Source organism: Juglans microcarpa x Juglans regia, chromosome 4D, assembly GCF_004785595.1.
Source record: "Juglans microcarpa x Juglans regia isolate MS1-56 chromosome 4D, Jm3101_v1.0, whole genome shotgun sequence".
NCBI lineage: Eukaryota > Viridiplantae > Streptophyta > Magnoliopsida > Fagales > Juglandaceae > Juglans > Juglans microcarpa x Juglans regia.
In genome coordinates this window covers 33,878,904-33,906,796 of record NC_054600.1, presented here as the reverse complement: position 1 = coordinate 33,906,796, position 27,893 = coordinate 33,878,904, and the positions used below count along the sequence as shown (strand labels likewise).

General features: G+C 37.6%; 3 protein-coding genes, 1 long non-coding RNA gene and 1 pseudogene across 6 annotated transcripts in view; 3 read left to right on the top strand and 2 right to left on the bottom strand.

Moving 5' to 3' along the window:
* Window positions 1-1,200: 1,200 nt before the first annotated feature.
* LOC121261292 lies at window positions 1,201-2,190 on the top strand. The gene is made up of 2 exons (XR_005939867.1): window positions 1,201-1,516; window positions 1,868-2,190. It is a non-coding gene; the product is annotated as an uncharacterized LOC121261292 (long non-coding RNA).
* Window positions 2,191-2,996: 806 nt separating this feature from the next.
* LOC121261291 (serine/threonine protein phosphatase 2A 57 kDa regulatory subunit B' kappa isoform-like) lies at window positions 2,997-7,556 on the bottom strand. The gene is made up of 2 exons (XM_041163597.1): window positions 5,716-7,556; window positions 2,997-3,694 (listed from the first exon to the last, which is right to left on the bottom strand). Exons 1-2 carry the CDS (start codon window positions 6,850-6,852, stop codon window positions 3,338-3,340), a joined length of 1,494 nt encoding a protein of 497 aa, XP_041019531.1. The 5' UTR covers window positions 6,853-7,556; the 3' UTR covers window positions 2,997-3,337.
* Window positions 7,557-9,771: 2,215 nt separating this feature from the next.
* On the top strand, window positions 9,772-17,242 carry LOC121261290. 3 transcript variants are annotated; one of them, XM_041163595.1, is made up of 6 exons: window positions 9,843-9,983; window positions 10,153-10,255; window positions 11,717-14,186; window positions 15,110-15,230; window positions 16,027-16,086; window positions 16,174-17,242. In XM_041163595.1, exons 3-6 carry the CDS (start codon window positions 11,827-11,829, stop codon window positions 17,131-17,133), a joined length of 3,501 nt encoding a protein of 1,166 aa, XP_041019529.1. In that variant the 5' UTR covers window positions 9,843-9,983; window positions 10,153-10,255; window positions 11,717-11,826; the 3' UTR covers window positions 17,134-17,242. The 3 variants fall into 3 exon arrangements, with proteins under 3 accessions (XP_041019530.1, XP_041019528.1, XP_041019529.1); XM_041163596.1 differs by lacking the exons at window positions 9,843-9,983; window positions 10,153-10,255 and adding an exon at window positions 9,772-9,796; XM_041163594.1 differs by lacking the exon at window positions 10,153-10,255 and having other exon boundaries at window positions 9,832-9,983.
* A 1,346-nt stretch (window positions 17,243-18,588) lies between these two features.
* Window positions 18,589-21,654, top strand: LOC121261289 (annotated as a pseudogene).
* A 768-nt stretch (window positions 21,655-22,422) lies between these two features.
* LOC121261288 (protein TIC236, chloroplastic) overlaps window positions 22,423-27,893 on the bottom strand; it is a 39,453-nt gene continuing 33,982 nt past the window's right edge. Inside the window, 7 exon segments of the mRNA XM_041163592.1 lie at window positions 22,423-22,757; window positions 23,156-23,428; window positions 24,386-24,577; window positions 24,701-24,939; window positions 25,714-25,976; window positions 26,306-26,586; window positions 26,723-27,547. Coding sequence (XP_041019526.1) covers window positions 22,611-22,757; window positions 23,156-23,428; window positions 24,386-24,577; window positions 24,701-24,939; window positions 25,714-25,976; window positions 26,306-26,586; window positions 26,723-27,547 — 2,220 coding nt within the window. The 3' untranslated portion in view covers window positions 22,423-22,610.

Genomic DNA, 27,893 nt, shown 5'->3' with positions numbered 1-27,893 from the left:
AGTACTAACACCAGCTTGGGTAACTTCTCAAATACTATTATTTGCTTTTGACTTTCATAATCTATTATTCATCCTAATTTGTGTGCTTGTAGTGCTGAGAATCTCTTATGCTCGTCATTTCTATATTTCTATTGATGGGTACCATCTTCATTCCCATCGACCTTGTTGCTCTTCATGCTTCCCGAAGTGTAAGCGTTCTCTATAGTTACTTTCAAACTTATCGTGCTGCTGCCTGCATGCCCGTTTGTACCTTCATAAGTGCAATGATTATTTATTTGAAATTTGGTGTCTAGGTTGTTGAAGTTATGGACAGATATGATGTTGAATTCATACCAAAGCATTTAAAAAGAATAAGCTGGGATATATCAAAGACAGCTCAATTCTCAAAAACTGTTCTCGGTTCTTAAAGGTGTTTTATTTTATTTTTAAAATTCTGTTTGCCACATCTCATGACAATTCATGTAAGTAGTTAATCTATGAGTTTCATAAAAACTTTTGAGGATTTCATCATCCGAAATTTTTCAATACTCATTCTCTAATATTTGCAAACATTTATCCTCAATATTCAGCCATCATAGAGTTAGCAGACTGCAAAGTACTGATATACATCTCTTTAGAATCTCAACCATCTTGTCGTTTTACAAAAAAAAAAAAAAAAAAGGCTTTGGTACCATTGAAATTGGTGGAGTGATGTGCTTCCAGTTGTCGAATAAATTAAATAACATTGTCTAATATATAGGAGTGAGTAGAAGAGCTGGGAGATGGACTTCTATAATTCATCAAATCTGGGAAGAGAGATTTCTTGAAGAGGAAATTTCTGATTCGCTATTAGTCTAGATTCAATAGCTCTTGAAGCCAACCCGATTTTATTGCTATTTTTCTTTACTGCAAAAACAGTCATGCAGAGCTTTTGAATATGCCTCTGTAATGCTTTCATTTGCTATTTTTCTTGTCTCTTGTCTTTTTTGGTATTACTCAAGCTTCCAAATGTATTCCTAGGGCTTGACAGAAACAACCTCTTCAAGGTCGACGATGGCCAGCTCGAAGGAAACTCTGCTCAGAGGCTTCCGATTCTTCACCTAGGATTATTCACGTTCGACAGAAACTAGCTTTAGAATCTTGACCGACGGAATCTTTGCCTAGGGTCTCTCTCTCACCACGCTATCTCTCTCTCTCTCATAGCTTCATAATCTCACCTGATGGGTTTTTTGGGTTTTTGTGATTTGATGGTTTTTTTGGTTGAGGGATTAACCATGCATGTTACAAAGTTCCAGTTGGGTTGGAGGATGATTTTAAGGGTCTTGTTGATCTTGTGCAACAAAAAGCATTTTATTTTCATGGTCCCAATGGGTCAGCTTCTTAGTATATGAGATTTGTTTTGTTTTATCTTTATTTTTATTTTGTTTTTGTTCTTTTTAGACATGGTCTTACATTCAATGCAGGGGGCATACTAAGCTTTCTGGATCTAATCAAGTGAAGGTTTTCATTCCATTTCAAGAGTTCAGTGGAAAAACAGGTATCTCAGATCCGATTCTATATCGCATGCAGGGAGTTATTCTGTATTTAATGTTTTGGTTACACTTTCATAGAGCGATTTTATATTCTGGTAACACTCTTTTTCTTCCAACCGCGAAAATGTGCCTCACACCTAAAGCCATTACCATAGAATGTAACCTTGTATTTGTTCTTATATTGATCAGTTACTACAGTAGAATAATTTGTACATTCAGTTCTAAAAATTCCAAGCACGCTTGCTGCATAATTAAAGTTGATTCTTAAATCTTTGGTCTCTTTCTTTCTTTCTTTTTTCTCAAACAAACGAATATAATTTTATCATTATCATTTTTCCCTCTCTCTCCTACTGCAGCATTAGGCTTACCTCCTTTGACATTGTTAAACACCTAATCGAGGCCAGTGAAAGAGTTTCAGAGGATCGTGGAGGAAAATTGCCGCAACTTTAGCCAGGATGACAAGTAGCTGAAGAAGCCTGGGTTTTATGTTTATAACCATTATTTTCCTGCACATAGTTCTTGTGGAGATCATGTCCCCATAGAAGTAGCCATTACTTTTGGAAATTGTATTTGCCAACAGTTGCCGTATTATTGTAGTATGTAAGATTTTTTGAGAGATGAGAATCCCGAGATTGTATTTTTACAGTAGTAAGGAATTAGGATGCCGATTCTTTCTGTGGAGATCATTTTCCACCAAGATACCAGTTTTTCGTGTGGATTTAACTATGATCTGTCAAGACTCTTTAGCTACATAATATACATGGAAATCTGCCTGCAGTGTACAAATTATTCTACTGTAGTAACTGATCAATATAAGAACAAATACAAGGTTACATTCTATGGTAATGGCTTTAGGTGTGAGGCACATTTGCTATGTTCTAAGCAATTACAGCTTTAATACCAGTATGAACACATTTCTTAATTAATTTGTGCTATTATCTCTTCTACAATTGGACCTCTATATTCTGGTAAATTTTGTTTCCTTCCAATTGGGCAAACGTGACTCGCACGTTGCGCCACTGCTAGTGTGTGTGTGTGTATAATAATATATATATATATATATATATATATATATTTACAACTCTTTTGTTTCAAATAAAGAGTAATTATGTAAATTTGAGATTAATTTTGTTAAAGTTACACAATTATATCGATTTAATATGCGTTGTAAAATAATTAAAAATGTATAATTGTCTATTTTCTTCTTCCTCTTCTTATCTTCCTATCTTGCAAACACGCTCTTCCTCTTACTAGGTGCCAAATTATATAGAATTATTTTTGGGTTATAACCTCCATCTAAATAAAAGAAAATTTATATTAACAAGTTGACATTAAAGACACTCGCTACATTACTAAAAACATAAGAATTTAATTTATAAAATAATTTAATTTAAATTTGTTTTATAAATCAAAGTATATCGTCCCACTCAGTTTATGTGATGCTATTTATTAATCCTTGTTTTTTTCCTAAAAAAAAACCAAAAATTAGGATAATGTCATATCATCAAAATGAGATCTGGAATCTGGAATTTTTAATAAGGCATCAGTTGGTTACAGAATCTTATAATCAAAAGCATGGCCCTTCCCATAACCTTTTAGAGGAAGCAGCCTAACACCTCTTCCCCCACGGTAGCAATGGAAAATATAGGATCAAAACTAAAGTTACAACTGGGCTGTCATTGAAAAAATAAATTCTTTTAACCCAAACAACAGCCGTTTTAGTACATTTCTGTTTAAGTGCCATTTCTTCTGGTTTCCTAGTAGTAACATCAGGAAAAGAGAAGAAAGAAAACCTTGAGAATGAGAAAATGGATTTGTAACGGCACTTAACAGGCAATTGAGGTTGCTAAAGGAGCTACCAGAACAGCAGCATTTCCGGTTATTGGCTGGATACTGGCTTTTTTCTCTAGTCGCTCCCATGCTTCCTTCCGTTTTTCAGCTTCCAAGCTTAGCTTTGCTTCTTCCTCCTTAAAGTGAGCATGACAGGAGGCAAAAAGCTCCTCGTCCATCTCCATGAACATCTTTCTAACATTTAAACTTAAGTTGAACACTGCTTGGTTCCAGTGGGTCTGAGCATTCCTCTCTAAGGCTGGAAATACCACAGGAAGAATCACCATCCGGTTATGTGCAATCAAGTTGACAATGTGATCATTGTTCCACAAGAAAAGGGCCCTTTCCGCGACCTGAAAAAATTAGTTGGGGGAAAACGTTGTGATTTCTTTCCTTAGTCGATGAAAAGACATGCTTGATCAAAAGCTATTAAAGGAAAACAAAATACAATTTTTTTTCCCAGTGTCTGGGAGGGGACAGTTGCTCAAATAAACCAACAGAAGGAAGGATGAAACCGCAGCACCCAACTTAGAATCTCATGTTTCATGTCACAAGGCAGAAAATCTGCATCATTATTGGCGGATGTAAAAACCCTTGAAACTGGAATCAACTAACTCCAAAAAACAGGAATAATCCGCATAAAATTTTGGCATTTGCAGTCCCAAAAGACCATTTCTGCTCAATGTGCCTAAACAGAGAAGATAATCCTCGATTATCTCTCAAAACTCCCACAAGACACAGAAATCACCACAATAAAGTTTTCACAAGCTTTCCACTACTTGTATAAGTAACCCAGAAGATGGGGAGGGGGACAAGAACGAGAAGTCCAATAATGATGGTCGTGTCTGACTATGTAAGATTGCAGCTCTTTTCTAATCACACAACTTTAATAAGTTCCTCAGAACTTGACACTAATTCCCATAAAGAAACCAGTACAAAAAAGATATACTTCCTTCCTCTAAAGACGAACCAAATTTTAGCTAAAGCTAAATATTTCATTAAAACCTTCCACTGAAGCCCTCGAAAGTGGTGTGATCTCAAAAAATGGTTTTTGAGGGTGCAGTTCCCATCTGCCGGTTATACCATATCATCTTTTGTAGGCAAAAACGTAATTTTTTTATATATAAGATGTAAGCAAATACATGACTAATGCAGTCAAATAGGATTGGACCCGTGACCTCATCCTCCTTTATTTATGACGAGAGAGAAGCAGATCTATTCGAGTGATGACCAAACTTGAAATAACAAATCATTATTAAAGGGAAGTACTATAGGTTTGTGGAACTACTGACAGTCTGACCGACAATTTTACAAGTAAACAGAGCCAGTAACTGGAGGCACCAAAAAACCTAAGAAAGGCTTCTAATTTTCTTTCAATAATGGTGATTGAGAAAATAATGGTGTTTATAAACAAAATATACCACTTTTTTATAGGTAAACAAGAGATTTTATTCATAATGCAATGGGCATAGCCCAAGTGCACAGGACCTATATATGAGTAACACCTAACTAGGATAAATTATACCATCTTTAAACAATGAATGACATAATTAATAGTGATCCTATTCTGACCGACCAGGAAACCTTCTATCAAGTTTCTCATTTTGCATCTCAAGAATTTCAACCAAAATCCTGTCACCAAGATGTCAAATTATGAAACTCTTCATGCAAGGAGTGACTGGAAGGCACATACACTTCTGCCCATAATACCCAGCCTTGTGCATTCGCCTCAATGACATGCCAAGCTAAACAAATAGACCTCATCCCACAACTAGCCACCTGTAATAGCCTATAACTGCTAGTGTCATGCTAGGTCCTATGTACTTGCCAAATCATCAGTGTCTTTCGTCTCTGAGGCTCACCTGCACCATAGTGCAATATTGATTTCAGTTTTAAACACAAGTGAAATTTCGCCATGTGTGCACATATAAACACCTTCATTTGGTTAAGGTCAATCAATCTATCATGGGTACTTTTGTTTAGGTACTCTGGAGTCGAAACTAAAATAATGTATTGATAGGTAAGTAATGAAATATTTATAACTCTTTTATAAATATTTTACATTCCATTTTATAATCAACCAATGTAACTGTGTCACTCCATTAAAAATATATTCAATTTTACATAACATTTGAAATAGAGTCGTAAAATAGTTATAAAAGAGTAGTAAGTTTATCTTTTTCATTGATAGGCGCCCACCCTCTAGTTGCCAAGATTATATCTTTCAAGCCCCATATACTTGAGTCAATCATGGGCTATAAGAGCTGTGAAAATTATTGTATTAAAGTATCTCATCTGTATAAGGAAGGCAAATTAACTGCTCTTGGATTATCTCAAGCAACAGGCAAGAGAAAGTTATGAAAGGAAAGAATACCTGGAAGTGGAAACTGTTAATGCAGCATCCAACCCGCCAGAACAACGGCACCATGACTCTCTGGAATTCCACCATGTTGATTGCTTCCAAAATCTCCTCTATCTCACCCAAAAACATCACCTCCTTCTGACTGTTCGACACCGGCCAGTACTTCAACAATCCCCTTAGCACCATACTCGTCAACTTGGGGTCCTTCTCTATAAACTGAGTGACGCAGTAGGACAATTGATGAAAGTAAAGCCCCGCGTACTTCGGCTTGTGCAGCGGAACCAACACCCTCCGTATAAATATCTTATGCTCCTCTTTCAAAGGCAAAGCAAACCCACTAATTATGCTCCCAAAAATCTCTAACAACTCGGGAATCCCATTGTGTCTCTCGGTCTCAAACACAAATCTATAAAACACGTTGTTGATAGCCTTTCGAATGAAAGGTCTATGAGTCATAAATTTCCCATAAACCCTATGCAGAATGGTTTTCAGGCACTCCCTTTCTCTGGGATCCTCGGAATCAAAGAGCTCGAGCAACCTCAGTATAAATGAATGGTCTATGTACTTCTTCGCTACCTTGCTGTCGAGGCACGAGGAGGTGATGAATCTAAGTAGTAAATCGTACACCAAATGCAAATGCGGCCAGGCAGGGTCGAACATCGGCTCGTCGTCGTCGTTCTCGCCCCCGGTCAAGTTGGATCGGTAATTGGGCGGAAAAACCCTGAAGAGGTTGGCGGCGCACATTCTACACATGGCGAAGATGGCGGACTCTGTGAACCGGGTCGACCCGGATGCCACGAAGTCGACGAGCTCGATCAGGGTCTGTCTCTTCAAGTCCTTCTCGACCGAGTTCTTCGACGGGTCGGTGAAATCAAAGGTGACGCAGCAAAGGCTGACCTTGCTCACGAAGAGGTTCATCTTCTCGGCGTTGGGCACGTCCCTGAAGGGCACCAGGGGCTCGATACCGGCCACAACGCTGGCTGGGAACACCGCCGTGCGTTTCGTCGCGTTGTTGGATCTGACTGACGCGGATGAGGGGGACGAAGTCCCGCCGTTGGATCGCGGGGTACGAGCCGAGTTGGACCGGGGAGAGTCGGATTTCGACGATGACTTGTTCCGTGGGAGTTTACTGAGAATTTGCTTCAACATGATGGCGGTCTTGAGAATATCAACCAAAGACCCGGGGCTTTCAGATCAAACACCCATCAAGGGTTAAATTGATATAGACGACTACGAAATATTCAAACGAGGTGAGCGGTAAAGAACCCGAGATCTTATAGTCATGAACCAGGAGGGAAAACGGAGCAATATGAGACACTTAAATGATCCCCACGTCGTAGAAGTCTGGAGCAGGGTGGAAATTTTGGGATTGCATTGGGCAGTGGCGAAAAAACAGATCTTGAACGTACGGGTGGGTTCGATATTTTCGGAAAACCCAGAATCAGACAAAAAAAGATTCTGACTTCCCTCGCTACAGAATGAGATTGAGAGGAACAACAAAAGTATAATATTTTAGGTTGTGATCGCAAGTTACATCCTTATTCTTCCAATGTCCTAACAAAATTAGTGAGACAAAATTAATATGGAGACAAGAGAGAGCGAGAGAGAAATCACAGATATACATGGATATATAATGTACATATGCAGTGCAGAAAGAGGGAAGAAAGTTCGAAAATAGAAGCGACGGAGATCTACGATAGTATATGGTTAAAGGGGATTGGGGGCAATGAAGGTTTTTGAGCTTTTGTGGGTTGTTTGATCTCCTGAAAATACAAAGAATGGACCAGGTTTCAGGTTTTTTTTTCTCGGTTGACGAGAAAATTGTGGCTTTTCTGGGGAAAAAACTGCAGGTACTTCTCAAGACATAATAAAAAATATATATATTATGTATTTTTAGTAAAAACAGTCTTTTTCGTTTTAGAAAGAGTTTCTAATGCGCTGGACGGTAAGGATGATAACCTGGTGACACGTATTATGGGCCGTCAGATGAGTCTGAAAAATATTTTTAAAATAAATTTTATAAAATAAATTTATAAATTGATTAAATTCTATTTTTGTGGATCTATTTATCATTGTAATATTCTCTTTTATATTATTTAGAATAACGAACCGGTGGCGACGAAACAGATCAATTACGAGGTTTATCAAACTGTGACAGTTAAACTTCTACAACTGAAATTACAGCATATAATCTATTGTAATTAAATGGATAGATGCCCTTTTTATACGGAGAAGGGAGCATCGAGATGGATGTTTCGATCGTTGGTGATCATACACTTTTTTAATATTACTTTCTTATATGAAAAATTAGTTTTATAAATCGGTATTTAGAACATATCGAATAAAATATGTTTATATGATATAATTTAATTTAAAAAATTAAAATTTGAATCTTACATATCAAATATTATATTTAAATTATGTAAATAATATACTTTATACACCGACTTAAAAATAAAATAACTTTTTTTCTATTCAAGAGCTTTTTTTAAATTATTGGTAATGTAGAGAGTCGTGTATTTGTTCTATAAGACATCATATTATACCTATTTTTACTAGAGTACAACATTGTCAATGTTGATGTTGTGTTTCGCATGTCTAAGCCACTCCACAATAACAATGCTTGGGCTCTTCCCTACAAGAAGGAGAACGGGGGAGGTCGCGGGTCGTGGTATCTTCGACGTTCAAGTTAGTCTAAAGTTATGGAAGAGGAAGAAAGAACATATATTAGAATGAGATAAAAATAGTATTCAAGTCCAAGAGAGAGAGAGAGAGTAATCCCCTTCTTGACAGGAAGAGATGTATTTATACTTGAAAAAAGTCTGTCATGAAATGGTTGTGACGGGTGTGCGGATCCGTATCGAATCAGGTGTCTCTGTCAACTTCTTGCGTCTGGTCAGACTTGTCAAGTTCACCCTAGATTGTTGCTGACACCTGGGTGGGCACGCCATTCCATACTAACCCCAAGATGCTTGAATGCAACATGGCCCTACCATGCGTGCTCATTCCAACATCCTTAAATGCGGCGTGGCCCAGACAAGCTCGCTTGCCCACCTATGCCATCCTGATAGTTGTGTCAAAGATGTGGACGCCTCTGATTGTTTGTACACTTGGATGCTAGGCCATTCCGTTGTGTCAGGGTTGGGGGCGCCTCTATCAGGGGTGCCATGTGGCTTGATCTCCAGTCCTTTTGTTGGGACTCCTGTCTTGGGCCATTCTTCTTGAGCTGTCTAGGTTATTGAGGTCGTCCCGAGCCATCCCAAGTCCTGTATGCAGGCTTGGGTCCGGGCCAAATCCCAGGCCCAGGCCTTAGGGGTTTCTCTCCTCACAACCAAGTTTAACTCGTTTTTCATTAATTAGGTTCAACAAAATTTCTAATGGGAGGAATTGATTCAAAACTTGTCATAACATAATAAATTAAAATGGCAAGAAGATCTCAATCGAAGTGAGTCATATCTAGACTGATACTCATAAAAGAACCAGTTAGTATTATAGTTTGAATAATTTAAAATCATTATAAAAGCCAAACAATATAGCTCAAGTGTATCACTTTTCAATATTTAAAGAAAATTACTAAAGACACAAAGCAATTCCACACAAAAATTTCTACAAACTAACTTTGCTCTATTATCCTTAGATACAAGGAAAATCCAAATTACATATGGACCAATACTATTAAAAGATTAATAAAGATTATAATTGACATCTATTGAAATCAAATAATACGAGATTGTATTTACCTTTATTTGGTATTTAAGAACAGGTGAGAGAAAATTATTTTTTTATATTATTGTATTTAACATGTGATTTTAGAATTTAATCCTATTGCTCGCAGTCAAGGGTGTACAGATCCCTTTTTTTTTTTTTTTTTTTTAAATAAGGGTGTATAAATCCTATATAAATCTTTAGAAAAACGATAATTTTGTAATAAAAAAAATGATTTTTTTGTTTTTTTTTTTTACGAAATTTGAATGTCCTAAATTTATATTTAGCATAGTATAATAGTATGACCCTAGTTCATAAGTAAATTGTGTTCCACGTGTCAAAAGCAGGCTCTGGAGAACCGCCGATTCTCTGGCGAATCTACGTTCAGGTACATATTTCTCAAATTATAAATTATAAAATATATATAAGATATCTACCATTTTCTAGGGTTTACGATTCTCGCAACAGCGAAGCTTTTAAGGCCAAGACTTATCTCTCTCTAGCCGACTCTCTCTCTCTCTGAGTTCAGCTTTTGGACTAAGGGCTCGCTGATTCTCTGGCGAATCTACGTTCAGGTAACAATCGGGCCTAACCCACCGCCATAACAAAATCCTAGGATCTTTCTTGAATCGAGCTCCACACACACACACACACACACATTTAAGTCTGTTTGATTTCGTTTTTTGCAAAGGGCTAGTGTTTTCGATCTGGGTTTTTCTCGTTTCGTGTTTCTCATGACATTAGGGTTTTGTGGAAGCAAATTGATGGAAACTTGTCATTGATGCGTGTGAAAAGCCAATATGTGCGTTCATAAATCGGGCTTTACTCCGTCCTCTTCTGATATCTGGTGGGATTTCTGTGATTAGGTTTTCCTGCTATAAAATTGGTGAAATCTGATATATGTTCATTTTTCATAGTTGAAATATATAGACGGCGTTCGAGGTCTATTGGTTTTGGGCTTAATGGCTTTTACTATTCTGATAGACCGAGTGTTCGAAAATTAGGGCTTATACTATTTTATTGGTTTTGGGTTTAAATACTTCACAATAGGTTTTACGACTCGGCTAGTAACTGGGGAAAACATAGCTTTAATTGGAATCTTTTAAGTTGGGCTTTGTTCAAATGTGGGCTATGCAAAATGGTATGCTGATAGAGACTTCCATTAATAAGCTAATGATTTTTGAAACGTAACGGGTTTGGAGAGTTATGATGTGATTTAAGGAAAAATTCATTGCAAGCATATTTGAAAGAGGGAGATTTTTTTTTTTTTGCTGTGGGGGGGGGGGGGGGGGGGGGGGTGTTCCTGTTGTGTGATCCCCCAGTTGCCCTTGAAAGTTCGCGGGGGGCGTGTTCCTGTTGTGTGATCTCCCCAGTTGCCCTTGAAAGTTCACAAAACATCTGATTCAGGGTTAGTTGAAAGACACTGCATCTTCTTTGAAATGTTACTGGAGATGGTCACAAATGTAGTTAGATGGCGATTCATTAACTTGGTTTCATCACTTGGGAAATTTGGAAATTGATCTGTTGTGAGTATGTTATTCAAGATCCCTGAATTTTGCAATAAATCAGTCATAAGGGGGTAGAAAAAAGGAATATACACCTTAAATGTCAGTGGGTAGATAGCTAACTCGCACTTCAGGAGTATATGTGATTTAATACTTACCAAAGAGCACAGAAGATTCTGGCTTTAAGTGGATCCTGCCAGTTAATCTGATAGAATGATTGGATGAACAAAAGTTGAAATTGGATGAACAAATTCCATATTCTGTGTTCTGATTCCGTAAGCAGCCATCTCCTGTAATTTTGTCTGATAGATTTTCATTATAGGAGCTATATTTCACTGAAAAGCTTTTTCTTCCAGCACTAATTGAATGTTATAAATTGAAATTGTGTAGCGGATATGGTGACAGCCTGTAATGTTCTTGTGATAGTTCTTGCATAGACCTGTTAAACCATATGCTCCTCTTAAAAACATTGGTTCATCACTTATTTTATGCTATGAAAAGATTATACCGTTGCTGGGACTTGAATGCGGGTATCTTGGTCAGTTCATATTAAGTTCATCACTAATAAAAAAAAGTAAACAGGTATTAAACTCATACACATTCATGCACACAAAATCCGTTTTGATAAAATTTTGCTATTGCAGTATTTTATTCTGGTTGTTTCTGTGGTTGACTTTTTACATTTTAGAAGTTTATCTGTGAAATTTAAGATCTCCATGTGTTATAGGTATTTTATTTTGCCAATCTTGTTCAGTTTGTATTTTTTTTAGGATCTTCAGCAAGTATTTATATTTTGAATGCAGATTCATGTCTTAAGGGTGCGCAGTCTTAGGAGCATGTTTTGAACTATAATGGATCAAGAAACTATTTGAAGATTCTTATTGTGGTTTATGGTAAATTATTCGTGCTGGTCATGTCAAACAATCTCGTGTCTCAGAAGTCATTGATACCAAGCATGCAAATGGGTCAATTGGAACCCATTCTGAACAAGGTGGACTCATCAGTACAAGACATGCAAATGGGACTGATGGGATCTGTATCCAATGTTCCTGCAGCCCATCAGAATTTGATAACAAATAAGCCTGTGGGACTAATGGATCCCTTTTCAAGCAATCCTGGGTTTGAGAGGTTATCAATGACAAGCATACAGACAGTAGGTAGAGAACCGAATGCAATTAATCTAGGCTTAATGCAGTTTATCCCCAACAAGCAACTGGGACCGATGGAAACCTTGCTAAATAATGCAGGATACCAGCAGTTGTCTGCATCAAATAAGCGGAAGGCACCAGCGGAACCTCTGCACAATAATATTGCCGTGCAGGAATTATTTCTTCCTAACAAACGGGTAGCTCAGTTGGAACATAGACCTTGGCTGCAGCAAGCATCTGGTCCAAATCAATCAGCTGTACAGATGCAGTACTTGTCCAACACTCCTGGATCACAACGTTCGCCGACACCAGTTAAGAAAGTGGTATCCAGTAAATCTGGTTCACAGCGGTTTTCTATTCCAAAAAATCAAACAGCAGCATTGCAACCAACTTCTAAGGGTCAAACTGAATCTTTTGAGTCTGTTAGGTCCAAGATGAGGGAATCACTAGCTGGTGCACTGGCATTGGTTTCTCAACAGAAAGACAAATCTTCAAGTCCAAAACAGAATTCTCATAGTGACTCTGCAAGTGTGTCAGGGCAGACTCAGAAAAATTCTCAACTGGCTGGATCTCTTTCTGCTGCTATTGATGCCCCTGATAGTGCATCTGTAGAGCCTAAAGTAACTTTGCTCTCCCGCGATGACCGGTTTGCACCAAAAAGCAATAATGGCGAAAGTGGGTCTGCAAGGATTTCTGCTGCCGAGGCCAATGGTGATTTTACACACACCCTGAAATCTGCTGCTGAGGCTAATGGTGATTTTACACACACCCTGAAATCCAATTGTCACGAAACTCGATCGAGTTATGTTTTGCCTGGTGAAGATGTTTCTTTTATTGACGACTTCTTTGCCAAAGACGAACTTTTGCAGGGAAATGGACTCTCTTGGGTACTGGATTCAGAAATGCAGGTGGCAGAAAAAGGGGAGTTCCATACCGCCCAAGAACAAAAGCCGGTGTATGATGATATGGGGAGAGGTCAGAAAGAAGAAGCCATTCAAAGTCCACAAATCGTGGCATTTAAAATTGAAGCTGAACTCTTCAAATTATTTGGTGGTGTGAATAAGAAGTACAAAGAGAAGGGAAGGTCTCTTCTGTTCAACTTGAAAGATCGCAATAATCCTGAACTGAGAGAAAGAGTCATGTCCGGAGATATTCCCCCAGAACGGCTATGTTCTATGACTGCAGAGGAACTTGCTTCTGAGGAGCTTTCCCAGTGGCGGATAGCAAAGGCAGAAGAGCTTGCCCAAATGGTTGTCTTGCCAGATGCTGAAGTTGATATTAGACGTTTGGTGAAGAAAACACACAAGGGTGAGTTTCAAGTAGAAATTGAACAAGATGATAGTGTTCCAACCGAGGTTTCTGTCGGTGCTAGTTCATTCACTCGAAGAGAATCAGATATCAAAGAGATGGACGCCCCTCACCCTTCTAAACGTGGTGAAATCAAGGATGAGGTCGATACTTTAGGAGAAGAGAGTAATTTGGAAGTCCGGAACATCCCATATATGCTCTCTATTCCTTCCCGTGAGAGTACTGATTTAATGCAAGGGCTCGTTGTGGATGATGCATTGAAGGATGCAGAATTTCTTCCTCCTATTGTATCTCTAGATGAGTTCATGGAATCTCTTGATTCAGAGCCACCATTTGAAAATTTACCAGTGGATGCTGGAAAGATTACCCCCATTTCAGACAAGGATGGCTCAGAGCCAACTTTGGCATTGAAGTCATCCGAGTCTGCTCTGAAAGATGATATTACCACAGACGAACCTGAAAAAGTTAATGTAAAATACTCCAAATCAGATGCTGGCCATAAATTCAATGAAGGTGATGCTGGTGTGAAATCCGGTGATGGTCATGCAGACATGAAACCAAGTGATTCTCATACTGATGTGAAATATAATGATGGTGACTCTGTTATTAAGAGTAACACTAACACTGATGTAAATTCAAGTGTCAGACATGCTGAAGTGAAATCCTGTGAAAGTTATGCTGATTTCAGACCTAGAAACAGCCATGCAAAATCAGAAGTTGTACCTCCTACTGGTGTATCCAAAGGTGATCATGTCTGGGAAGGTTCACTTCAGCTGAACACCTCAGCCAAGGCCTCTGTGGTTAGCATCTTCAAAAGGTGTGTCTAGTCACTCAATCTTACATTTATTCAGTGTTCTGTGCTGTAAATATTTGTCTAATACTTATTTTACAAGAACAGCTCTATTGACCTATGACCTACATTTTTATCTTTCAAATTGTATGCTTTGTTCTAGCTTTGGATTATGTGCCTCATGCTTGCGAAAGTGCTTCATCTACTATATATGGATTTCATTTGCTTGATGTGGTTATCTATGGTTTTGGGGCCGGCGCATCTGTTGGATATTTATCTATTTTGACTCAAATTACAAACTGAGTTTCTGTAACTACTCTTACCATTATGCATATATTGTGGCAGCACTACAAGTGCATGTAAGAATGTCCTGTAAGTTCTTCTCTTTGATCATGAGACTGAAAATAAATTGGGAGTTAGAGTGGATACACTGGTAATAGTTGTCCAAATTAACATCCGAATATGTTAAAAAATGATGACCAATAGATTTCAAATTGCGGACTTTTTGTATTATTTAACTCCATTACTGTTTGGAGAGGTTGAAGGTACATTATCCGTGATGTTTGTGAACAGGTATACTAATTAAAAAAAGAAAAAAATATCATGCTTGGGGATGGATGACTATGTGTTTTGCATCATTGTGTGATTGTCAATATGCATCTTTTTGGTGGATAATGTGAAAGTATTTGTACCAGTGACTTATTTACAAATGAGAAGTTCTATACTGAATCATAACACGAACCTCTGTCGACGTCAGAAAACCTATACCCATTGATCATATCAGTCAATTTGATTAAATCATTATGACCTATTTTATCTGTTGTAGCAGTTGATCTGATTCATTCTTATCTATAGAGAATGTAAGAGAATCATTAAATTTTGGTTTTTGAACTGATTATGAATCTTTATGCTTTAGTTCCTTGGTTGCTGATCGTGTTTAATTGTTATAGTGGCGAAAGAACATCTGCAAAAGAGTGGCCCAGTTCACTTGAGATCAAGGGGAGAGTAAGGCTTGATGCATTTGAGAAGTTTCTCCAAGAGCTTTCACTATCTCGAAGTCGTGCTGTCATGGTATCTAATGTTTCTTTTCATGGTATTGCTGTATCCTACTATTCTAAGCCAATAAAAAGAAAGACAAAATCCCGAATGAGAGTTAAGATGTTTTCATTTAGCCCTCCAATGGCACTCACATCGTGTAGTGTCTTCTCATACACCAATGACTTTTGTTTCAGGCTAGTGAGACCCTGTATCAGATTTGTTAGGAGTAATTATATCCTAAACAAAAAAAAGAATTATGTGGTTAAATGTTCGCATTTATATATTTTGGAGTTTTTACTATGATCTGTCTATTGTGATGGGGTGGTTTGCACCTTGTTGGCTGTCCGGTAAGAGGTAATGGATATATTTCATCACCTGAATGCAAATTGGCAGCTCAAGGCTTTTGGGGAAACATGGATGGCTAAAACAGCTGGGGTTGCATTCTTCCTCATGCTGCTTGTTTTGTTTAGCTATAGTATTGATAAGTTGATGATGTCAATTCCAAGTACGGTAAAAAAAATTCTGTAACTGATCGGACGTTGTTGGATAGTTGCAAAGTGACACACAAGAACGTAACACCTGTCGAATGTGAAATTAAAAATGAAAAGAGTTGTTAACGTTGTATATAAGCTGTAACTCTAAAGTGAACAGTGTAGGCTCTTTTTCTCCCTCTTGCTTACTCGTGAAAGTGTTACTCCCATGCACGTTGAAAAGACTCTGGATTAAATACTTAGAAACAAATGCTCGCCCAAAATCTCCAATACTCAGTTTGAGCTGTTTTCTATTAGAAAAGATAATGGGATTTCAATAGTGTCTTTTATCTTTTCAGGTAATGCATTTTGTTCTTGTGGAGGGGTCCTCTGAGATCGAGCATGCAGGTCTTCGTGAGGTAAGAACCGTCAGATGACTTCTAAATATTCTCTCTCAAATTTGGACTGGCAGTCGTTTCACGTACCTGGTGTGACCTCAACTGCAGGTAGCAGATTCTTATGTTTTGGATGAGAGAGTGGGTTTCTCGGAGCCTGCTCCTGGAGTGGAACTTTATTTTTGCCCACCACAAAAAAGAACACGTGAAATGCTCGGCAACATCCTCCCGGCTGAACACATTGAGGCACTTAATAATATTGATAATGGCCTAATTGGTGTTATTGTATGGAGAAAGGCTCAGTTAACTTCCCGGATATCACCCAATTCATCATCACACCATAAACATAAAAAGCAAAATCTCACTTCTAGGAGACAGCAAGAAACAAATATCGATTCCAGTTTCAAACCCAAGCCACCAAACCCACCTCGGGGCTTAACCCCCACCGATTTGACACCCTCCCCTGATGAGGACGATGATATTCCTCCTGGATTTGGCCCCCGGGATGAAGATGATCTTCCCGAGTTCAAATTTTCTGGTGGTTCAGTACCATCTTCACAACGAATATTTTTCCAAAATATTTCTGGGGCGAGTAATTCACTCTCCCAAACCCCAGCTCGCCCCGTGGACCAAAACCAAATGAGAGAACTTATACACAAATATGGACAACCAAAAGCAGGCGGGCCCTCGGGAAACTGGCTGGACAATCGAGGTTTTGGGGTTGCGGTTCAACCATGGAATGATGATGATGACGACATACCGGAGTGGCAGCCACAAGAAGCCTCTCAAGGCCAATTTCCATCGTCCCAACAATCGTCAATTCACAGCTTTCACCAGCCAATGCTGAGAGCGCACATGGTAGACCAACCACCTTTGGGATCAGCTCCTCAGCAGCCACCACATCAAGGCGGCACTTGGTGGGTTCCTCCTGTTCAGGGGAATAGCCAGCAACCAAGTAACTTAGGTTGTCAGCCTAATGTAGTAGGGCAGTTTTATGGGGTACCCGGACGAGGTGTTGGGCAGCAAGGCGTGGCCTGGCGACAAAATGCCCCCCAAAATGGTGGCTTCTGATATATATATATTGTCTCACTTGTATAGTTAAAGTGTCATTCCCCATTTACAAGTTCTGTGCAATTTTGTAAGCTCAAGTGTAATACAGGGTGGTTAGCTTTTGAGTTTCTGGAGCAAGCCGTCAACCGATTTTGCCATGGAATTGAAAAGGGCGCATCAAGATGGTAGTTAGGGAATGGGTTAGCTTAAGCTTATGATGTAGGGCAAAAATTTCCAAATCCTGAAATTGTCAAGTTACCGAAGCATTTCCAAGAATAATGTGGAACATTGAATGTTAGTGAAGGGGGGGCTCCCATTGTGTATGCTGCATGCTTTATTCACATAGAATGTTTATGCTCTGTCAATACAAACTGTAAAACTCTTGGTTTTTTTTTTTTTTTTTTTTTTTTTTTTTTTTTTTATTCTGGGGTTCACGCGACAAAGGCTGAAAAAAACAGAAGAGAGGGGGGGGGGGGGGGGGGGGGGGGGGGGGGGGGGGGGGGGGGGGGGGGGGGGGGGGGGGGGGTTGGGTCGGGGGGGATATATAGAACCGCAGCGGAAGTTCGAGTCTTCGACACCTTGTATTAGGGCCGACCTACACCTTGTCTACGATCACGCAAGATTGGGCCGACGGCTTGGACATGAATTATTTAGAGCCAGTCATTACTAAAAACTTGAAATTTTGGCTAAATACAAAATTTTTAAAGAAGTTAATTTATGTTGGACATGTTATTTTAAAATTAAAATAATAATATTATATTCTATATATATATATTTTTATATTTTATAAATGCATGTCATATATTAATTAATAATTTAATTTTTACCGCCTAAACAAATTATTTAATATGAAGAAGAACGGAAGAGAAAGGAAATACTTTTTAAAAAAAATTCTTTTGGTTGGTGAATAGTAACTCACCAAATATTACTTTTGTTTTTCATTTACGGTAACTCATAACTTGATTTGAAGTGATTTGACTAGTCCAATACAGTTGATTTTGAAAAAATTTAGGTGAGATTTGGATAGTGAGATGAGATGAGATAGTTTTAGATGAAAGTTGAATAAAATATTGTTAGGATATTATTTTTTAATATTATTATTGTTTTGGTATTTGAAAAAATTAAATTATTTATTATATTTTATGTGAGAATTTAGAAAAGTTGTAATGATGAAATGAGATGAAGTAATTCTTGAATCCAATCTAGGCAATCAAAATTTCGACTTGGCTGACATTTAGCTAATCTAATGTCAGTGCTCTTAGATAGTTTGTATAAACGTCAAAAAATTAATTTTATAATTAAAAAATTAATTCTTTTTGTAAATTTTTATTTATTCATTAATACTAAAATATCATGTATCTTTGTTAAGTTTTATTTTTTATTTTTATTTTTTTTATATTGAAACAGACAAACTGCAGAGAACTAAACGTGACGAACTGCAGAGAAAACCAAAGTTATCCATCTACAATACCAAATATCTCCACGGTCTGAGCAAGTGCGAAAACTAGGAGGGGTGCTCTTGCTCCTGCTCCTCCCCTGCGTAATCCTAGTGGATGAGCTGACAAAGTTACCAGAAAGAAAAAAGAGAGGATCCATGACAATGGTTCTTCTCTCTCATTCTCCTTCTCTCTTCACAACCTACCACCCTTTTCTTCCACACCATATCTGTTTTAGGTACTTTCTTTTCCCGAGTTACTGGTGTGGATGCATGTATGTAGTAAGTATGCATGTTTTGAATGTATTAAATGTTTCCGTGTTGGCAATCAGAAACCATACCAGAACTACGCTCGACCACAAGAAATGTAGAATACGCGAGAAACTACATATTTGTGCGTGTGATACTTCAGAATCCACTACGGAAAATGGGTTCTCCAGACGGGATTTGGTGCTCTTCGGCCTCTTTTATTCATTATCTTTAGTTTTCTCGTCTTTAGGTACACTTAGTTTGCACTTAACGGGCTCTTTTTTTCTTATTTTATTTAAGACTGGTTCTGTTTGTTTTTGGATGTTTTGTATACATCGAGAAATACTGCTAAATCCTCGAAATTTGCTCTGTTCTCTTGCAGGTTCTCATGCAGAGGAGGAGTTGAAAATGGTTTCACTGGTTGATGATATAAATGCTTATTCTTATTTGTACCCAGTTGAATTGCCATCTAAAAAGTTCCTCTTCAAATGGTAGGTCTTCTGCATAAAAAGATTATAATTTTATACGTTGTTCATTCAAAAGACAATCATGCATGTCATTCATTGTTTAATTTACAGGAACCTGACTCTTTTAAATGTATGTTAAAGGGTGGAATCTAGGAAGCCAGAACGCTATTCGTCAACTGCACCACTATCTCGTAAGTTTGGCTATCTTACTCTGCAGTAGGATTGATGATAATCATTCTGTAGCAGCTCCAATGTCCAAGTTTTACCTGGTGCAGTTGGATTTTTTGGATCACTCGGGAACTGTTATACAGAATAACATGAAGCAAAGAAGATCACCCATATGGTACTAACTGGATATTGTTTTGATTGTGAAACAGCTGATGCCTGCCTACGCATTGTGTCAGAGCGTGTTGACATTATTGATAACCTCATCATATCTGTCTCGGTAACTTTTGATATAAGAATGTACTTTCTTAGTCAAATCCCTTTCAATTTTTTCTCCAGGTTTATGTTTTTATCCTTTAGTTTAGATAGGTCCCCCAAATTCAAAGTTTATAAAAACAAAGGACAAGAGGACATGGACTGCAAAAGACGTTGCTGACTCTGTTTTGTCAAACAAGTCTGCCTTGGTAATTGACTTTGCCTGTCTCATATGTACTAGATCTTCAGTTTTAGGAAGAGTATTTGGGGGTTTACTACTTTGTTGAGAACCATTATAAAACCTTGGAAGTTTTATGGGGCAACTTCAGTTCTTTTGGATGCATTTACAAGGCTAGATTTTGTCCCAAATATCAAATAGGATTCAAAACCTGAGAGATGAGAGATTACCGACCTGCCAACTTGAAAAGGAATTACATGCTAATTGACTATGGGCCTGATGGTATGTGCATGCATAACAAGGTGTTTCAAGATATCAAAAGTAAAAAGCTGTAAAAATCAAAAGGGAAACACACACACACACTACTTATAAGCTTTATTGGCTGGATGAAAAGAACAACAAGGGAGATTATTCATTGCATTGGTGCTTTTGCTGTAGTATTCCCTTCTAAAAGCATGACTCCCTGGAAGTCAATTCTAATTTGAAGAACTTGCTACTATACTTTGCAGCGAGTCACCTCAAGTCAGCGCATGGCTGAGAGCTCAATTCTTGATGCACATTCTAGTGAAGTGACCTCTCAAACTTTACTTCTTTTATTCATCCATTATTGACCTCAACATAAGTACAAACTCCCGTACTTACTTGGCCAAAAGCATCATTGTATCTATTTTATGTACTTGTATACGTATAGGATACATTCATGCGCCCAATCAAACATGCACATGTGTGCATGTTTTTGCAACTTAATTTATATATGTAGAACTTGATCACAGTTGCTTGTTCCAGATCGATGGGGAGCCATACTGGTACTATGAGTACCTTGTTCGCAAATCGCCTACCAAAATTTAAGTGATTATAGCTTCAGTAGCAATTTCAATGCAAAAATAGATACATGCTATCAGGTTTTTCAATGCTTCTATCAAATTTGCAGGCTCAAGAACCAAATCTTTATTGACGTTATGTTGCGTCAACAGTTGAACGAGATGGTATGACCCTATTACTTCTCAGTCTTTTCTATGAAGTAGTGTGCATGTTGCAATTTTTTTAGCTGTCTTTGCTGATCCTGCTCTTGAAGGTTTCTTGAAGTACATATATATCAAGCACTTGAAAGCATTGTAGCGATTAAATTCATTAATGACAAAAAAAACTCAGTCATTTATGAACTTGCTAATATCCAAGTTCAAATTGGAGGGAAAAATAAACTTGTGCATGGATGTCTTCTGTATGGCTATTTTTTGTCAGATTCAATGGGTAGGCTGATTTATTCAACATGGCAGATGTACTTGCTGTACTCCAGGATCTTGGTCTTATCTTGTGATTTTAATTCTTGCACTTGATAATTTTTACACTGGACTTTTTCAAAAACTGAATTGTAGGTTATTTGTATTCTCTAAATGCTTCAACCCTTAGCAAGCAGTGGAATAAGGTGACTCTTTCTCTCTCTCTGACACACACACACTTACATGTAGGCATATATGTATTCACTTCAGAAATTAAGATAGATTGATATTGCAGTATATTACTTTTGATGACAATTGAAACCTTTCTGTTGTTCTGCACGCTTGAGGATAATGATGTACATATATATACACTCAAATCTCTAGGATCTATCTTGAATAATTAAAAGAAAAATGACTTTAACGTAATTCAGATGGGGCCTTTCTTGGAGAAAACAGTGGCATCTTTTCACCTTAATCCTCCCACAGAAAACTATGTACCTCCTTACAAGGATCTGTGGAGATTTTGGTGAACTATTTTATAATTTTGATTGATATAAACTATTAATCATTGATATTGGTTGATGTTCACTTTTTTGTCACTTTAATTTATGGTCTCCAAATTCCGTTTCTAAACAACGTTGTCTTGTCGATGGGGCTGTTTATGCCATGTGAGATGACAATCGTGTTACAATAGCCTTTTGCTAGTCCTCCCCGTTCACAACTATAGATGGAAAGACGACATTGTTAAGTCTTAAAAAAACATTGTTAGTGTTAAAAGAGTCCTGCTACTCTGGATGTAATCCAATGCATATCGCAGCCCTGTAAAAAATACTTACAGTCGACATGACTCTCTCACTAGTTCGAAATATTATGAATCGCATTTTTCCCAGGGCCAGGATAAAATTATAATTTTATATCTCTTAGGAATAAAATTCAAGCCTAAGTCGATTTTCAAATGTCAAAGTCATATATTAATGAAATATCAAGGTACTAATGTAACATTATCTACGTCGACCTTATTACTTCCTTTTGGAAGAATTTGAGTTCTAATATGTTCTGTCAATGTAAGTTGAGTAATGTGGTGTGTGACGAGTAGCAAAGCTTTTAGCAAAAAGGTCATAATTTAAAAAAAAAAAAAATTTATTTTTATCAATTATCAAGGAAATCGATTTAAGAGGGATGATCACGACTATTAAATGTAAAACACTTTTTCAAAAGCTCAAATGTGATAACCTAAACATTGTTCACAGATTGGGTTATTGTATAAAAGACTTGCAAACAGGCGATTTGACTTGAAGAAGAGGACGACTAATTTGTAATTTACCTGTAACTGCAGGAAGAAATATTTTATTTGCCCAGAAGTTCAATCAAATCAGTATTACTTTGCTGTCGAATTCTGTACAAAGCAGCATTCCTAACTAATATGAACAAGTTCTTTGAGCCAAGAACAATATCTATAATTTGAAGAGAGAGAGAGAGAGAGAGAGAGAGAGAGAGAGAGAGAGAGATGGGAGAACATGACCGGGGTGTTAATCTTGTGATGTGGTAGAATATTCAAAAAGAAGGCGTTTGGATGGAGCGGATTGTAGGAGCACTCGCAATCGGCTTGTAAGCTGGTAGATCAAGGTCCACTGCATTGCCATCTCTGAGTCTTTCATCTGCCTAACAATGGAGGCCTAGAAAGAAAACGGGGAAAGAAAGATAAGACAATATAATAGATGGTTTAAAAGGCGGTATACACATTCAACGAAAATAATAACAAATACCATATAAAACACCTTAGGACCTCAAAACATTTCATTCTTGAGCTGTTTCTAACCAAACCAAGTTTTTTTTTTTGTCCCATTAAAGGTGTTTTGTTGGACAAATACCCGAAAGCAAGATTCAAAATGCAACTATACAATGCTTGAATGGAAAAGAGGGCTTGCTTCTTCAACTTGATGATAATCTAATATTTTTATTCGGTTCCCCTTAATTATGAATAATCCAACTCCACTTATTTACGTTTTTCACAAGAAAGCTACTTAAAAACATCATTCATAAGTTGTGCAAATTGAAAGAGTTTCAAGATAACCTGAAGGCGTTTCCCTAGCTGGACTTCAACCTCAGTACCGAATGAAATATTATTGGCCAGAGATTTGAGAGGATCAACTGTCGGATCGAAAGAGAGCAAACTAGGGATCTGTGGCGCGTATACTAATCTCCACCTAGCCTGGCCAAATTCTCCTTTTCCTTCAATTCTTGGCATTAATGTTTCAAGTGTTGCAGTCGCAAGCTTTTCAAGTGCCAGCTGGCCATCACCTTTCAAGATGGACTCCGCCAATTGGCTCTCAAAGACTCTAGCAGCCTGTGAGAATTGATAAGATTTATGAGATCAAATCATGTAGATATGGTACATGAAAAAAATAAAATAAACCAGAAGGTGAATGGATTCTCCAATTGCAAAGAGAAAAATTCGGGCGTGCATGCACACACACACACAGAGGCACACCCCACCAATTAAGTACCTTTTTGCATCCCCAAAGAAAACTTCCAAAACATGAGAAATTTTGAAAATCTAGCCTGATGATATGTTGGTGGCAGTGTATGATTTGATTTTTCACTTTTCCTCTATTGTTCATCGTTGGCCATAACATTTTAGATATTATGCTTGTCGATTGGTGCTGTATGTGCACAAAGAATGGGGAACGATGGATTATCTACTACTTCACTCTAAGATAGCTAGTGTTCTGTTGAACACAATTTTTGGCTTATTTCGACTCGAATGAATTATGCTATATATAGTGGTGGATCTTTTGTTAAGTTGGAAAAGGAAGTTTTCTAGTTCTGAGAGGGAATACTTTTTTATGGATGCTGATCCTGTCGTGCATAATGCGGTGCTAACGGAAAGAAAGGAAAGATCGAAACTTTGAGAATTGTGAAAAGACTGGCTAAGCTCAATTTTGTTTCTCATTTTTAGTTTCCGGATTATTGTTCTCTTTATCTGCCTCGCTTTTTTTAATCTTGTATTCCCTGTACAAGTATGGCAACTCTTCAATTATCAATAAATTTCTTATCTTGTGTACAAAAAAAAAATCCCATATGTTTTTCTTTTGTTTTGGTTTTTTCTATAGGTATGTTTTTCTTTTGTTTTTAACATCTGACGTATCATCTACGCCATATTTTGAACACTTTACAAGTGCATGTGTAATGTGGCATGAAACAATCTGTGGGAGAAAGGGTTTTAAAGCCAGAAAAGGCTGATTGTTTAACATAAATGGGAAGAAACTGCAAATTCATAACCAACCAAAGTATCAGAAGCTACCTCAGTAGGTGAAAGGACATCCTGTTCCACGGATCGTGTTGAGGTCACTACCAGTTTGTCTTGCCAATTACTGGCCCGACTTTGAATTCTGAATTGCCACTCGGATCCAACCAAAGCTAAATCAAGCATTGGATCTAGCCCATACTCAGGCTCGAATTTTGCGACATTCAGATGCTCTCGCTTAAGCCTCACCTGAATTTGTATAGGCCAACATCACATTTTCAACAAAAAACAAAACCCAGACTACAGAAACACTAATAAGATAACAAGCAGTGCACAAGAAAATCTACACTACAAAGTTAACATGAGGCTCACCTGAGTCGCCACAAGATTCACGTCACCATTTTCAAATGTTAGAATACCTTTAGGTTTTATCAATTTGGGATGAGCCAGGCCATTTAGCTCAAGCTCTCCACTGACAGCAAAATTAAGAATCAAAGGGTAAATTATCCTCAATTCTGGTCCTAGAACAAGCTTTAAATCACTGAGGCGGATATCTAAATTTGCTTTGGCGTTCACTTGCTCCATTTCCTTTTCAGTTCCAGCTGATTTAACTGCCAAGGTGCGGAAACAATGTAAGCAAAACAGCTTTTGCTAAATAACGACATAGAATGTTGATTACTTTTTTGATAGGTAGATAATTATGCCTATATTATTATATATGCCACAGCATGGATAGTCTTTCCTCATACAAGGAAAAAACCGAAACACACAGTGGCATAAGTAAAGAATGTTGACTACTTTCTATGTATTAATTCAAAACCCAAAAAAATAAAAAAATAAACTTCTCACAGAAACAACATTTCAAACCCTACTGCTATTTTTATTTCATATCCATAGATTAAGCAAAAATGTGAACGAAAGAACACACAAGAACTGAAATATATATAGGTTTAACTTGGGTACCTTTTAAATATAAACTTCTCACATTTCAATTTACTTTGGTAAAATTACAATCAAAAGCCCAATTTCATATGAAGCAGCAGACAGATATCATTTTAACCCAATCACTAGTGTAGATAGAGAAAAGGTGGTGAGCTGGGTCAGGGAACAAACATTTTTCTTTTTGACAAGTAAAATAAATTTTTTATTGATCAAGTAAATAGGCACAGCCCAAGTACACAAGCATACAAGCGAGAACACCTAGTTACAAGTTAGGACAGTGAACAAACAGAATGGACAACTATAGCGTAGGGCTATTTGCAAAAACTTGAGTCAAGATTAAGCAGCCCATGGAAGAAAGCATTAAACTCATGAGTTCAGTGCAAGATCATTGATGTAAAAGTTCAACATATCACATTGAAACTTATAAAATACGAGTGTGCCACCTGGAGATTGGGTGAATTTGGCCCATGAAGTAGCAGGTTCTGAACTGAAAAACCGTGAAACATATCTTGAAGCAACTGCATGATTGAATTTGACACCACTGCTAGGAAGCTGGGACTGGTTCGATGCCAATCTATTAAAATGAGCAGCTCCACTACCCTTATCATGTGGCAGATATGCTTCTCCATGGCTCAATTTTAGAATTCCAGAAATATTTGGTTCCAATATAGAGCCAGTTATTTGCATCTGAGTGTCAAGCTGACCACTGTAGTTTTAGTCGGAAGTGAGTTTAGCATGTGCAAGTTGAAGCAGGGGAAAGAAGTTAAGAAAATTTATTTTTAAAAAAAATATCTATGGATTGTAAGCTCAAAGGAAAATGAATAAATAAACAACATTATAGACAACAGATGCTTTGTTTATATTTTTGGATGGTGATCACAAAACAAAAACCAATATATAGAAAGGAGCAACATTATCAAATGTGAAACATGAACAGAGGGACCATGCACATGTACGCCCACAATTAAGTTGCCATCAATGAGGTGGAACATATGCTTAGTGAATATCTTTATGTGAGAAATAGCAATTACAAACCTAAGTATATTCTTTGCCCGTACTTCCAGGACTTCACATTTCAGGTCAATTTTATCACCAAGGGAAACTTCACTGGTTCTGAGGGGCAGATTCCCTTTCAGAAAAATCTTTCCCCTTCTGCCCACCCTACTATCCAATGAAGTGATGCATAGTTTATTTGATTTCACATTGACAGTGCCACCAAAGTTTGTGAGCGGTTTTCGGAGTACTGGTGATGATATAGATGCCCTGTGGAATGAAGCAGATCCATCGAGCACTGGCTGTTCAACCGTACCTCTGACCTATTTATTGGAACATATGCAAACCTTAGGAAAGTAAGGCACGGACTAATTACTTTAAGGTGAAATTTTACCATTTTTTGCAGATATAAGTTTAAAGTTAAAGATAAGCCCTTACAGAATGCATGACTTTGCTCACCTGGAGCATAATTTCAGCATTGCCATGAAGCCAGTTAGCATAAGGAGACAAAGCTGTTAACAACATCATACCCCCATCTTTAATATCTGCATCAACTCTAACTTCTCCAACATCTAAAATGTTCCAGTTTAGACCTTTCAGGCTTTCTGCTAATTGAGTATCCCAACCTTCTTCATTTCTATCTCTAGAAACTTTATTGTCACTGGCTTCATCAGCAGAACCCGTACCCCTTTCTTTCACCCAACCAGGGAACCAAGCTGCTGCTCCTTTATCTGTTTCAATATCTTCTTCCAGTAGAATATTATTTGGAACGAAAGTGACAGGGACACTTCCTTGAATGTGTACGTGGCCATTTTGAATGATAGGTTCAAATTTTGCATTGAATAGAAAACGACTAGTTGAGGTTAGGGAAGCAACAATTTCAGCTCGTCCAAGATCAATGCCCCCAATGGCACCATCAAGGAGCCTTACCTGTACGTCACATTCAGGTTTTGCAAGACTGCCTCTGAGATCTCCTTCCATGTGTAATATACCCCTAATCGGTGCTAATAATTGCCGCAATGAGCGGACAGCATCAGTAGCTGAAGATTCAATGACCTGAACCAGCGTAGGGACTAGACTCACGGGAAAATTTAGCACAGCAAAATGAAGATTGGTTTTCGGCCCTAACAAAGTCCCATCCGCATGGATTGTGGCATTATCCTTCTGGATAAAAAGTCTGTCAAGGCGCAAACCATCATCATTGCTGTATGCACCAACTGCCAAAACACGCTGAGTTTTGTAGGTTCCCCATTCCCAGTCCTCCCCATGAAAGTCAAATTCAGCCTGACAATAAAAATAATAATAAATAAATTTATCAGATGACAAAATTGGAAGTGAAGAAGTCCCAAGAACATTAATGAGAGTGATGAAATGACAATTATCTTCTCCAGAAAGTATAAATCATCACAACTGCCAAAAAGTCGAGTAAAAAAATAAAAGACTTAATCTTTCCTCCAAGTTAGATAAGTATAACTTTTTTTTATAAGTAATAAGAGATTTTATTCCCAATAATAGGCATAAGCTCAAGTACACAGGACATACCTACTACTTTCTAATACCAAAAGGAAATCTAAAACAAATTCTGAAAATTATCAACCATTACAAAAGTTTTAGCCGGAATCATCTTCCA